Raw genomic sequence first — 13,086 nt, forward strand, 5'->3', positions numbered from 1 at the left:
CTTTACCCCACCATAACTTTTTTCGATTCAAACAACTAATAAAACGCTTTGGACGACAGATACTTTGGAACTGCGTGTTTTAAAAAAAACGAATGATTCCAGCCAAATTAAAATCAACCGCCAAATTCAAATCGTCAGAAGTCTTCAACAGGTTGAACGTATATTCAAACCCATAAAACTGGAGATACGTGTGTTTGGAGAATTTGTGGTTAAACGCGTTAGAACAACGGCAAATATGTGGCGAGCGATAAATTCGTGTCAATGTAAACGGAGCTACGACGGAATCACGGCGTCATTCGGGGGGGAGGAAATTAGCGTGTTCGGTCTCGGTTTCAGTCGGTTTCGTAAGAAACGTTAATACATATTAAACACGCGGTTCGTGCGACAAACGTTTTTCTGGCGAGCAGCGACCTAAGCATACACGCTTAGAGAATGAACAATGATATCATCGATCTTGCTTCACACAGTATGGGAGTCTTCCGAGAAGGAAACGGCGTCGTATGCGTTGGATAACTCGTATAACTCGTTCTTTTCCTATCGCTAATTTCTGGAACGATGAATGAAACGTCCTCGACAAATGAGATGATCCTTGGGGAAAGAAAATGCTACTCGAGCAAATTAAGAAAATAATTTTGTAGCTCAAAAGTCTATCTTTCTCGATGTTATATAACGAAGATTTAGTAGAGTGGATAATTTGAAATTCAATAATACGTTGCGCTTCTTTTTTCTTTTTGCTGTAGTAATTGTATAAACGTAAATGATTTGTATTAGATAGATAATTATATTGAAAAGAATTACGTTTCTTTTTGATCTGTTTAATGATCCTTGCTGATTATTTCAAGAGAAACTTGCACGTATATACGAATCTTTCGATCATCTCAGACTACTTTGAGACACATCTAGATTAAGTTTTTCAAGTTTAAGTCTAATCTCAAAGAAATTGTCGCACGAAATAGAAAATTTTATTATCCATAATATTTTATGAGTTTTGATGTAAAAGTATGTTCTTCTCTCTATGCGTGTAATGTCACATCAGATGATATAATGTCACAATGTAAAAATGTTTACAATAAGTTTTTCTTTATCAATTCTTTCATTGTATCGTCCGAGGATTAGAGTGAAAGTACGTAAGTAAAAATACTTGAGTGGAAAGTTATGTCTTTTTCGTTGAATGTAGAAAAAAAATTTTTTAACGAAACTTTAAGGCTAATAAAAATTTTTTTTCTTAACGAAAAATCTTTCATTATCCAAATTAATTGGCAAGATCATTCGGATAATATAATAGACAGGCTTTTCTTAAATGAATCATTTTAAGGCAAATAATATTTTTACTTATAATAAAATTAAGATAATGAAAGAAATTAAGAAGAATAAATCATTACAATTTTTAGCAAATTGCACGAATTTTTTAACATGTACACGTGCATCTTGCAATTAATTTTTTTACCTTTCCTCTCTTCGCTCTCCCGCTTCTTAATCCCAATGATTTTTCAAACTCTATCTCATCGCTTTCTAGTTTCCTAAATATTTCCAATTTCATTTTAATACGTTGTACACGCTACAAGAATATATTAATTTTTAATTAAATTTTTAATTAAAAATAATTTCAAATTAAATTTTTATCACAACTATTATAATATCGAAAAACGTGTTTTTATATTATTAAATAAATTAGTAAATAAAGATGATATCCAAACCGAATAATAAAATATTCAGTTAATAGTATTCGAATAATAGGTATTTGGATAGTAAAGTTTTATACTATATTGTTTCACGGACATTTGATTTCAAATTATATTACATTGTTCGTGCTTCGCCGAATGGATCTTCTCTTAAAACAGTAATGGCGAATCTTTTGCAATTACGCAGATCGATTTTATTTTTTACACGATTTTTAATTTGCTTACAAACAATATAATAATAATAAAAAACTCTTTCTCAATAGCTGCGAGCACCTTTTTCTTAACTTTCGTTGAAGGAAAAGGGAAAGAAACTTCGACAATTTTAAACGGTGCAAAGGAGAAAGATTATGCAAACGTTAGAACGAAGAAAACGCTCGGGGAGAAGCTCGTCCGTTCAACTGCAACACGCATCTCACATGGGTGATCCGATTTGCAACGGCCATGAACGTTAACAATAGCGATTAAAGAGCCATCGATCAATCTGTCCGCCTACATTCGTTCAAAGCAAACATTCTTCTCGGTGTTTCCACTTTCGTTTCAAGTACGCGCCACTCGATAATGGAACAAATTATTTCAGATAAAACAAGAGTGGGTTCCAACCGCCTCCTCTAAACCGATACGAAGCAAGGAGCAAATTAAATTAAGCGGGCGAAAGAAGCTGCAGCCAGCGTTTGATTAACCGAAGCTTCTTCTTGCCTTCGTGGCTGATAGCTGATGTGCAAAACATTGCGATAACGAAACGGGAGAAAATGCTGCGTTTAACCCGTGTCACGGATAAAACCGCTTCTGAATTTCAATGTTGTTTCCTCGAGAGTTCCATCGATACGAGTCGAAGCCTTTTTTTAAAAAATGTATTAACTTTCTTCGGCTTGATCTAGATTTACAACAACTTTCCTATTCCGAAAGTATAATTAAAACAAACGAATTATTCCGTCACAACTGTATTCCAATTCTTTTAAACATAAATACACGCTTTATCTTCCGTGAAGACGAATTCAATTCAATTCATTCTTTTTTGCAAAGATTTAAATGAAAAACTTACATACATTATCCATGATAAATAAATTTCGTATTAATTAATTCTGTTTAAATGCTCCATTTTAATTTCCGTCTTGATTTCTTAACAAAATTTCATCATCGAATAAATAAAAACGATAAGATTTGTCTCATCCTCGTAAAAAGAAATCGACATATTCACTCTCAATATTCCCAATATTCCCCACAATTGCTACCAATTGATAACAACCGAGTTATCCTCTCAGAAAACGTGGTGAAAATCGAAATGGATCAACACGCCCACGCGAGGAGTCAGCGGTATAAGCAGGATAAAACGGTCCACGCCGGTTTCGCGAGTTGTTCAGTTGGCCAGACGAGGACAGATAACGAGATACGGGGATGGAAGAGGGGTGGCCGGCCGTATTTATCACTCCCGAGGAGCGCACAATGCGAGGCGAGACGGAGAGAAGAGAGAGAGAGAGAGAGGGAGAGGAGGCGAGCGAACGAGCGGTGCTTCGCCTGCCCGGTGGAACGAGACGCGATGTAGTGCAGGTAGATTTATGGAAGGTGGGAGGGAAGAGAGAAAGAGGAACTCTGTGTGTTTGTGTCGCAGGTCAGCCGCGGTTCACGGTCACGGGGACCAACCGCTGGACTAACCTAACGTAACCTGACTCGGCGACCGCAAACTGAATTGCACCCCTCGACACTCCTCCACCGCCTACCGCTCCTTTCTTTCCTCTCTTCGCTCCTTCCTCCTCCCTCCTATTCCTCCATTTGTCCACCAGCCGGCCCCCCACTCCCTCCAGCGGAATGCACTTAATTTATTAAGATGCTGAAACCCCCTCCCCCGGGCCACCGACTTTGCAATAGCGCTTATATATCTTTTTTTTTCCTCTCTGTCGATAATTACAATACGAGGACCAAGTTCTAGGAAGCAAACGCTGACTCCTGCTTGTCCTCGAGACGCGATGAGTTGTTGCGGTGGGATGGAACGAAAATAAATTGTTACTTGAATTTTTCAATTCGAGTAAGTATTAATTTCAAAATTATTAAATATGTATATATGAGAGAATTATAATCCAGTTTGAGATTATAATAACATAATTTTAATGAGACGATAAAAAATGAAAGTATCTATATCTAGTATAATATTATACGTAAGAGTTAACGTTCAATGTGAACGCCGTGTCGGGATATATAACAATCGTTTACATAAGCGTGCGGTGGGATCTTCGCGCGGACGCATCGAAGTAATCCAATCCGACACGTCGTAAATTGCCCGCACCCTCCCACCTTAGCCGCATTTCCCTTCCGCGCTACTATGCAAAATTTATTAGCAGGGCGTGCCTGTATAAGTACACAGATCGGGAACCACTTTTTCCTGATTGATTAAACACGTCTCGCGAAACCTGGTCGCGTTCTGCTCGCTTCAACTGTATCAACTGACCCGTTCAGGAGGAAAATTAAATAACGAGATCTATCTACAAATTGAACGCGATTATATTGGTTTAATAATTTATTAATAACAAGATAGGCGCGAGAAAAGAGGAAAAAGGGGGGAGGCCTGTATAGTTCGTGATACGGCCCGAACCGCGAACGAATCCTGCTTCGATAGGAAACCAACGAACCGTGCACGCATCCGATCGATCATGATACATTGATAGAAATCGATACCATAGTCAACACGAAACGATACAAAAAGAATATAAAAAAGAGAATTGCTGTGCGGACTTCAAACGGCAATTATCCAATTACTGGATAATTCGCATTAGCCACAGTTGTACCGCCTAATAATTGCACCTAGTTGCGATAAAATGTAAAGCGATCTTACCGGTGCGTTGGCCATTATCGATCGAGCCGATCGAAAATCGAGGGAAAATTAAATTAATTTAAAATAAAAAAACTCCTAATAATTATATCTACATATTTGGTGTATGTATTCAAATTAAAATATTGTTCTTTTGAATTTTTAACCAGATACACAATATATATATATAAATCCTTATATATTTAGTTCCGAAGAATTTTTGTTCCGTCGTTTGAAAGATAGTTACGTTTGAGAATAAAAAAATCGATGCTATAGGTAGTGATTTTCATACCAAATACGGTTTCCGGTCGGCTCGTTGCATAACGTATTCAATGGCTACACCAATTATAGCGGTTATTTGACGCGAAGCGCGGCTAAATTCGCCCGTAAAATTCTGACCTTGAGAATTACGATGGAACGTACGTTTATCTCCCTAGTGTTGCCGATGGAAATTCATCCCGAACGGCGATTTCGCTTGGTTCAGACAGAACATTTGCATTGCGAACAACTGCAACGCCCGCGCGTAAACTAAAGTAAATGTATACGAAGCAAAATTACGAACCAAGTGTGTAACACTTACAGGAAGATTCCTGAGCCCAAGCCGCACCTTCGAGTATCTCTTCATAAAAACCCGCCAGAGCACGTAAGCCATGACGATTATCCAATTTTTGATTCTCTTGTGAGGTTAACTTCGAAACTCTTCCGTCACTTTTTACACTTTGTCACTTTTTCGCGTAAAAATTTCACAGCTTGACTCACAGTCAGCATTCGAATTCACAACCGTCAGTCACATGACCGTGATCGTTTGATTAAAATTTCCATCTCCACATCTCTATCTCGAGAAATAACGACGCGAACACGTTGCGCAGTAAAAACTCGATATCGAATTCGTTCTAGTAACGTTACTTTCCCGCCTAAATCGAGCTTATGATCTTTTAACAACTGATATGATATTTGCTTTGAACACGATTTTCGTGACAGCACGATGAAAAGAGTACAAAAAATAAGGCACGTGTATTCGTATGCGTTAATAAGAGGAAACAACACACTTCGCGTACGAATCGAAGCAACAAACCTCAAACTTCATACCGTTCGATAATTCACGAAATGGATTAGATAAATCACCGTTCACTTTAAAGAAATAATATTTTTTCAGTCGAACGTTTCCGAGATTTCACAATTTTGTGCTTAAAACGAACATGATCGTGTAACACATTAACACATTTATAAGATACTTATCGATATCGTGTCATAACACATCGTTCATTTCGTGATGGCGTTCGATACACAATTCACGTTTTCAACGGATGTCACAAGAAATGAATGAACGCAAACCAAGCATTGACACGAGAAAATAAAACGTCCAAACTTGATAATCTTCGAATTGACATGATGTTGCATAATTCATTATAATGTCTCGATCGTAATTGCGTCCGGTCATGCACGCCACCGATACTACCGACACGTGGTATATTCAATAAACATCAAATCCAGTTCATTTGATCGATTGAAATCACTGCAGTATGTGATGTAAAATGACACATATAATCGTACCGCATACGATTTAACTACATATCAAACAATCACGTGTCAGATCCTGTACTTAACCTTGAAATTCTTCGTTTTTGCAAAAGAAGATTCATACTTGATTATCCGCGAAAATGAATCGACTGCACTCGATATCATAATAAATGTCATCACATCAGAATCCAAGGAAACGACTGTCATGATTTAATCGACTTAGGCAACAAGATTTTCTGTAAACGATATAAACATTCTCGAAAGAGATTACTTCAAGAAATGAAATCACACATGAATTCGTTTACAAATTCGTTCGACAACAGGATACGGTTATTGAAACTTTGTCGTATGTTTTTGCTGGTGTTAATACATCAAGATACACGAGGATTTTGAACGAACAACGCGCATCGAAATACCCGTATGCCTGACGGCTCTCGCTGCCGAGATATAACTGACACGACACACGCAACTGCCTACTCTCGCGCTCGAACTGTGGAACGATGAAACGGGACGTCCGGAACGCCGGAACTGCGGAACGATATACCTGAATCGCGTTTCAGCACAACTTTAGGCGTGCCTTAACCACCCAACACCACATTTAAGAATAAAGGTTGGTATGCTTCGGGGGTCTACTAAAATCTGCGAGTTCACCAAACTACATTATCATGATACTTTTCCTTTTTGATGCTTTTATTTTATATGCAATTTGATATTGATTCGTTTCAAATATTTAAAATTGATATAGCAATAGTACACACTTTTTATATTATAATATTGAACATATAACGAACGAATTGAATCAATAAAATGTAATTAGAATAATTTTCCTTATAAATATCCATTTTCTAGAATACATATAAGATATCAATCCATTTCGAAAGAGAACCCATGGCTCCATAGACAACATTAATAGCTTTTTGTCACGCAAAAGTATCGACAAAAACTATCAGAGTAATAATAACCTGATAACCTCCCAAAATGATAAACATTTTATTTCACTTATATATATATATATATATATATCATTTATGTTTATCATTTAATATTACACGATTAATTCAAAGAATACAATGATTCATATTATATATTTTTCTCTTTAATTCTTATATTATTTTGAAAGTTACATAAGTTATTCTTTTATACATATATATTGTACAATATTCTACGATAGGTATACCAGATATACCTATCCAAAGTTAATTTCTTTGGAAACGATCTTTATTTCCTGCCGATGATGCCGAAGGTGAGGAAAGTCGAAGAAGAAATTGAAAAAAGAAATGACCGTTTAAAAAGCAATATAACACGAGCTGGTCGTAATGGAAGAAAGAGTTAAAACGATTCAGTGTGTCTCACGGCGCAGCCAAAACAAACAGAGCTAAACAAGCGGAAGGCTCGATGCCCCCGCTCCACACGTGCCCTATCCTGTTTACATTCGTTTGTTTTCACTTCAATGCTGGCCAACTCGACTTCCATTCGTTGCTGCACATTACGCGACAGCATTACCATCCCTATACCTTACATCCGGGCCGTTTGATTTATCAACCGATAAAACATTTTCAAGGCACTCTCGTTAACGAGACCTAATCGCCGATACAATTAGTTCGGATAAAAATGCGCCCATTATTGACTTTCGCAATGGCTATCTCGATTCTCGTTACAGCATCGACGTTTTTTATTTAGCGTAACTGGCATTAAAATACGAACATTTCCGACTGCTAATGATAGGTTTAGAAAAAAAAAAAAAAAAGAAAGAAAGAAAGAAACTAGTAAGTAAAAGTAAAGATTAACGATAAATTTTAAAATAAAAATTAAATCATCCTACGTGATTGAACGAAATATACCACGAATCGGGACAATTCCCCGAATAATCCTCAATAATTTCCCTGTTTAAATTCCAGATACGTGCGAGAGGGTACAGGTTGAAAGGAAATATGGAGGACTGGTCGCATAAAGATCGCCAAACGTATACGAGGCATCGCGAACGACCTTACCCGCTGAATTTTTAACGCGTGAAACGTGCAGCCCTCGCTGGGAAAGTCTCGAAACATGGAACGTGCATGCCGAATAATAGGATTGGCGCGAACAAACTCCGTCCATCGATCGAAAGGGACCACTTATAGCTGGAAAGAAACACACCCTGGCGAAACGGTTCTCTTTCACAATTAGCGCCGCCACTTCCTGTGTGTGTCTCTCCTATCGCCTTTTACCTCTTCCCCTCTTTAATATTCAGCCACCGTTCCCGTAACCTACGTTGCGCCGACACACAGACACACACGTCTCCTTCTCCTCTACGTGGATGTGCACGTGCGCGCGCCGTGTATTGGCCTCCGTGCGTGTCACTATGCGCGACACATGCATTCTCCGCGAGACAATGGGCGGTGCCTACCTCACGTGACGGCCACGTGAGCACCCTCAAAAAGGCCCTCGGTTCCTGACGTTCATTCATATCGGCTCGCCTGTTTCGCGGCCGACATTGATGACCCTACAGGCAACGAGTCAAGGAGAAGTTTCTGCGCGGTAAAAAGAATCGTCGATCGTACCAACCGTCGTTCCGGATTTAATTTTTCGTGGGCCGCGCAGGTGCGATTACACCGTAAGCAAATTATGCGTCACCGTAACAATATCGTTCGCTCGGCAATATCAACTGTTTGTACCGTGTTTATATCCTGCCTTGTTATATATATGTTATATATATATAATCCGTGGAACGAATGTGGCAAACTTGTTACTTAAATAAGGCGTGAATTACAGGTACAACAACTTCTGTTGTGAGCACGATTTACAATTAAAAAATGGTGAAAATTTTTTATATCTTTCGACTATCTGTTATTTATTTCTGGCATTTTTTAATACGTACATAAATCTATATACGTTTCAAATTTTCATTCAGTAGTTATATAAAAGTTATTCTAATCCGATATAGATATCAATATATCAAATCAACATATACAAATTCGCATATTACATTAATTTCTAAGTTCAGAGGAAAATAAATTAGAGTAAAAACGTAGAGTAGATCTCGTAATATTTACGTACAAAGGTAAGTGAACGGCAATGTCAATGGTTTCGCGACTATTCTTGGATCTCTTCCACATAGAGCTCTCGTGCTCGGAATCGATAAAGGAACTAACGTTTATTATTTCGCAAGCAACCCCTCCCGTGTGAACGCGCTCGACCCTCGCAAATCGTAATTGCCGGGCAACGAATAGGCACGTCTAGCTGCTCTATGAGATAGCTTGCCTCTGAGTCACTCCCCCGCGGTGCGTTTAAACTTTAAACGCTTTCTGCACGTCGTACCGACACGTTACACTTCGCAATAATTGTAACGATTCTTGACTTCGTGAATAGAACCAGCAACCGTTTCAACTGTGTGTTCCAACACACACCCGGGGAATCAGAGTGAATGGTAAAATTGGAACACGAGGCGAATATTTGACGATGATATACACGGCAAGTGTAAAATTTATACTTACATATTTTCTTGTATTATAAAATCGAGCGATTCGAATTCCTTCTGAATGCATTTTCCACACTTTCTTCTGCTAACCGGCCGCTTTTCTTCGAGAAAGTTGCTGCTCACTCTAGATGGCAATCTCGAAGAAAAGGATCCGACGAGCAAGCGAATCAGCTGTAATTTTTTCTGTGCAAGCGCATTAACATAGAATAAAATCGGCTTTTCACGAGCGGATAAAATTTTCATCGCGTGCCAGGAGACCAGACACGTGCGCATACTTTCAGAACCTGAAATTCAACAGGTGCGAACGTTTGTCATAAGAGCTGGCACCGAGCCAAACGTCGAAACGTTTCACGATTGTGAACGTATATCGCCATTTTTAATCGCAGGAAACAAGGCTTTCGTGCAACGCCCTTCATCTATCTCGCGCATTGGCGAAGAAGAAGAGGGAAAGATTGTGCGACGATCGAGGAGTGATTGTCGATCTCGTGATTACAGTTTTCCGTGCGCCATTAGACAGACGAAACTGGCAAGAATCCCAGACGCAGAAGGGGAAGGAAGCGCAGATAATTAGAGAGCGGATTAACGTGTCGCGAGTCGTACCTGTACACCAACCATTCTGCATGTGTATCGGGTTGAAATCGTAACGTGCAACACGAATCGTGAATCACTCGCTCGCTTGAGCAAGAGGGAGTGCTCGCCACGAACGTGCCGCACCACGAATTGACGATAGATAAATGCACGGGAGATCGTATTATCACGATTCTTTGGGGACCCCGTCGAGGTTATCCGGGTTAATCGAAGAACCAGCCAGTGTAACGACGACGATTATTATTCGATCTGGCGAAATTCGCCTACGTATCGATCTTATTCGAGCTTACTTTCCCGAACAAGGCGCCATAGCCCTTTTAGAAGCCACTTATTATCCGGCCCGATTCCAATCTTCGATTGAGAGCTGTTTCTCAAGCTGGTCGTTAGATCCTTTAGCTTCAGATTCGCTCCACGTTTTCGACACGATCGGATTGCACAATTTTTTTTAATCCCTTATTTATTATTTAAAATAAAATAGTTGTTACGAACATCTCTTTCGACATCTCATCCCCGTTTTCTTCCTTCAGAGGATTGTGGGCCCGTTCTCGAGAGGCGTCGCCTATCGAGGAATGGATTTAAAAAAGGATCAAAGAGTCCCAAAGAGACCTTGGCCAGAAGGAGATGAGTCATAGGAGGCGTCGCTTCTAAACCTGGACCCGAAATCCATGATAAAATTTCATCGAGAGTTATAGAAAACGAAGGGACAATAAATGGCAATGGTTCATTTAACGGTTCACCGGCGGTTGGTAAAAATTTGACGTTCCGCGGATTTACGATTCCCGCCCCGAGGACTGAATTATGGCGCCTTACGTGCCGCATTTGCAAACCCGTCGCACCGCACACAGGCAGGCAGGTTTTGCACGTTACACTTTATATCGTACACGAGTGCACGCCACGACAGGTATTTACACTGTCAGCGTAAGGTTACACGGAAAATAACGAAGAAACATCGAAGAACGGGGCCCTCTTAACAATTAGCACGTACCGTTGATCGCGGTACATCGTCTTCCATAAATACCCGTGAAAACGTTTCCTGTAGACGGACGTTGTTCAGAACTCGTCGCCACGGAAATCACGTCTCGTCACTGGGGAAAGAAAAAGGAAAAACGTGTAGCCAAGATCCGTCGCTTTAGTGATACTATAATATCGACAAATTCTCGATGCTGTGAGTCTCGTGAAAAATGGAGAAACGAGTCTCTTTCCCGATGCCTGTAACGCACGCCTTAACGCGCAAATATGTCGGCAAAGAGAACGAGTAACGCATGCAGCGTCGATTACATGGAATTTTCGAGGTCTTCCCCTCTTCAACAAATCACTTTTTACTCATCTTACGGCGAGCGAGTCGTTCGCGAGGAAGGCGGCAACGTTCCTTTTTCGACAGGGAATCGTCGATATTTCGCCACGGCGATGCACTAAACCGCGGTCAGCCACATTTCGTTCTTTTTTCTTTCTTTGTTTCTTTTTTTTTTTTTTTTAGAACCATCCTGCTCTCTGCGTCGAAGTAACATTTACGGCGCGTCCTTTTTGTTGCTCTTGACGATGATGCGATGAGGGGCAACGCCGCCATACCCTTTGCGTTTAAAGCGCCTCCTCGAGAGCCTTTGTCCTCGTGCTCGTGCGGCCATTTTCTTTCTCTTCGCTTTCTTTTCGGTGAATACCTATCCAACGGTGAAGTAGACGCGCGCGTTCGGGTACGAAGTGGAGAAGAGCGAAGCAACGAAGAAAAAGGTGAACGGATGCTAGAGGGCGGAGGGGTAAGAAAGGCGGGAAGGAACGAGGAGGCATAAGGTGGCGCGGAGGGAAGGGAGGAGGTGAAGAAAGAACGAAGCAGAGGAAGACCGCGAGAAAGAAGCTAAAGAGAAACGAGCAGAAGAGACACACGAGCGATGAATCATCGTAAAAAGAGGAAAGCTGGTGGTCGACTACTCTGATTCGAACGATCGTGTCTGAGAATTTCTTTTTTCTTTTTCTTTTTGCTGTCCAGAATGCACTTATAAGACCGTCATTGTAATACGTTCAACACCAACCAACGTATGGAACTGTCGACGTACCGGTAACGCGGAAAACGAAAACGTATATGAAAGGAAGATAGATCGAGTGACAAGCACAACCGAGCTCTCTGATTGACGATCGGTCATTGCTTTGATCTTCACGACCGAGAAAATCTATGCTGCTGATTTGTATTAGACGTGGTCTGTGGTCACCGCAACAATTTTTCTAGATGTCTTATTTTTAAGGGATCGAGATTGTCGAATGGATTATCCCTATGTCGGCTATCTTTCTTCGAGGAATGTAGGTTAGAGATATTCTTTTTGCACGAGGACACGCGTCTAGCAGTCATTATACTATTACCGTTAGAGACGTGCATATAAACAAGAATGCTGATCATCATCGCTGTGAATGGGATCAGTCGGCGATTATATCACTTCAGCTCGATGCTAAGTAGCATTCTTAGTCGTATCGTGTAGATTCGGTCATATATTATCCTTGGCAAGGACTCGACAAGAATACTTTTATAGGCTGTCTTGAAAAATTCTAAGAAAAAGTCTATGTCACTACAGAAATTACATTGACAATAAAAATGTGCAACACTGGATATTTAAAATTTCATTGTTTTCTATTGATTAAGAGAGCATTCTTCAAAATATCTTTCTTAGTTTTTAATCAACCTATTAAATTGATCTTAATTAATGATACAAGTCACAAAAAATAATTTTTGTTAAATGGAATCAATTGACGTCTCTTCGAAAAAACGAATATTTGTTTCGTTACGCAAGCAAAAGCATCATGACGATCCAAGGACACGAGCTAACCCGTTTCAGATGCCTGTTCTTGATGGATCTCTTATGAGCCGATCTCAAACTCGTCTGACACAAATCTCGCCAACATTTTGATCGCTTCGAATGACATTTACAATACATACTCTTGTGTAAGCAATCTCATAAATAAAATCTCTTTGATTTTAACACATTGACTACGTGCAAAAAGTATTCATATAAGATGTTTCATTACAACTGAAATCTTTTCCATGAACA

At 39.8% G+C, this 13,086-nt stretch overlaps 1 protein-coding gene and 1 long non-coding RNA gene across 4 annotated transcripts in view; one reads left to right on the plus strand and one right to left on the minus strand.

Annotated features, from left to right (window-relative positions):
• The window catches only part of LOC100867566 (puratrophin-1), a 344,145-nt gene extending 338,585 nt beyond the window's left edge, over positions 1–5,560 (minus strand). For all 3 annotated transcript variants that reach the window (XM_086912709.1, XM_086912707.1, XM_012486434.3), the window contains exon 1: positions 5,066–5,560. In XM_086912709.1, the coding sequence (XP_086768835.1) occupies positions 5,066–5,137 (72 nt within the window). In that variant the 5' untranslated portion in view covers positions 5,138–5,560. The remainder of the gene's footprint in view (positions 1–5,065) is intronic.
• LOC147656894 (uncharacterized) lies at positions 5,533–8,817 on the plus strand. Its single transcript, XR_015293460.1, has 2 exons — positions 5,533–6,616; positions 7,905–8,817. It is a non-coding gene; the product is annotated as an uncharacterized LOC147656894 (long non-coding RNA).
• The last annotated feature ends 4,269 nt before the right edge of the window (positions 8,818–13,086 follow it).

Source organism: Apis florea, unplaced genomic scaffold (genome assembly GCF_048593485.1).
Source record: "Apis florea isolate Af1SG1 unplaced genomic scaffold, ASM4859348v1 contig_3493_pilon, whole genome shotgun sequence".
Classification (NCBI taxonomy): Eukaryota; Metazoa; Arthropoda; class Insecta; order Hymenoptera; family Apidae; genus Apis; species Apis florea.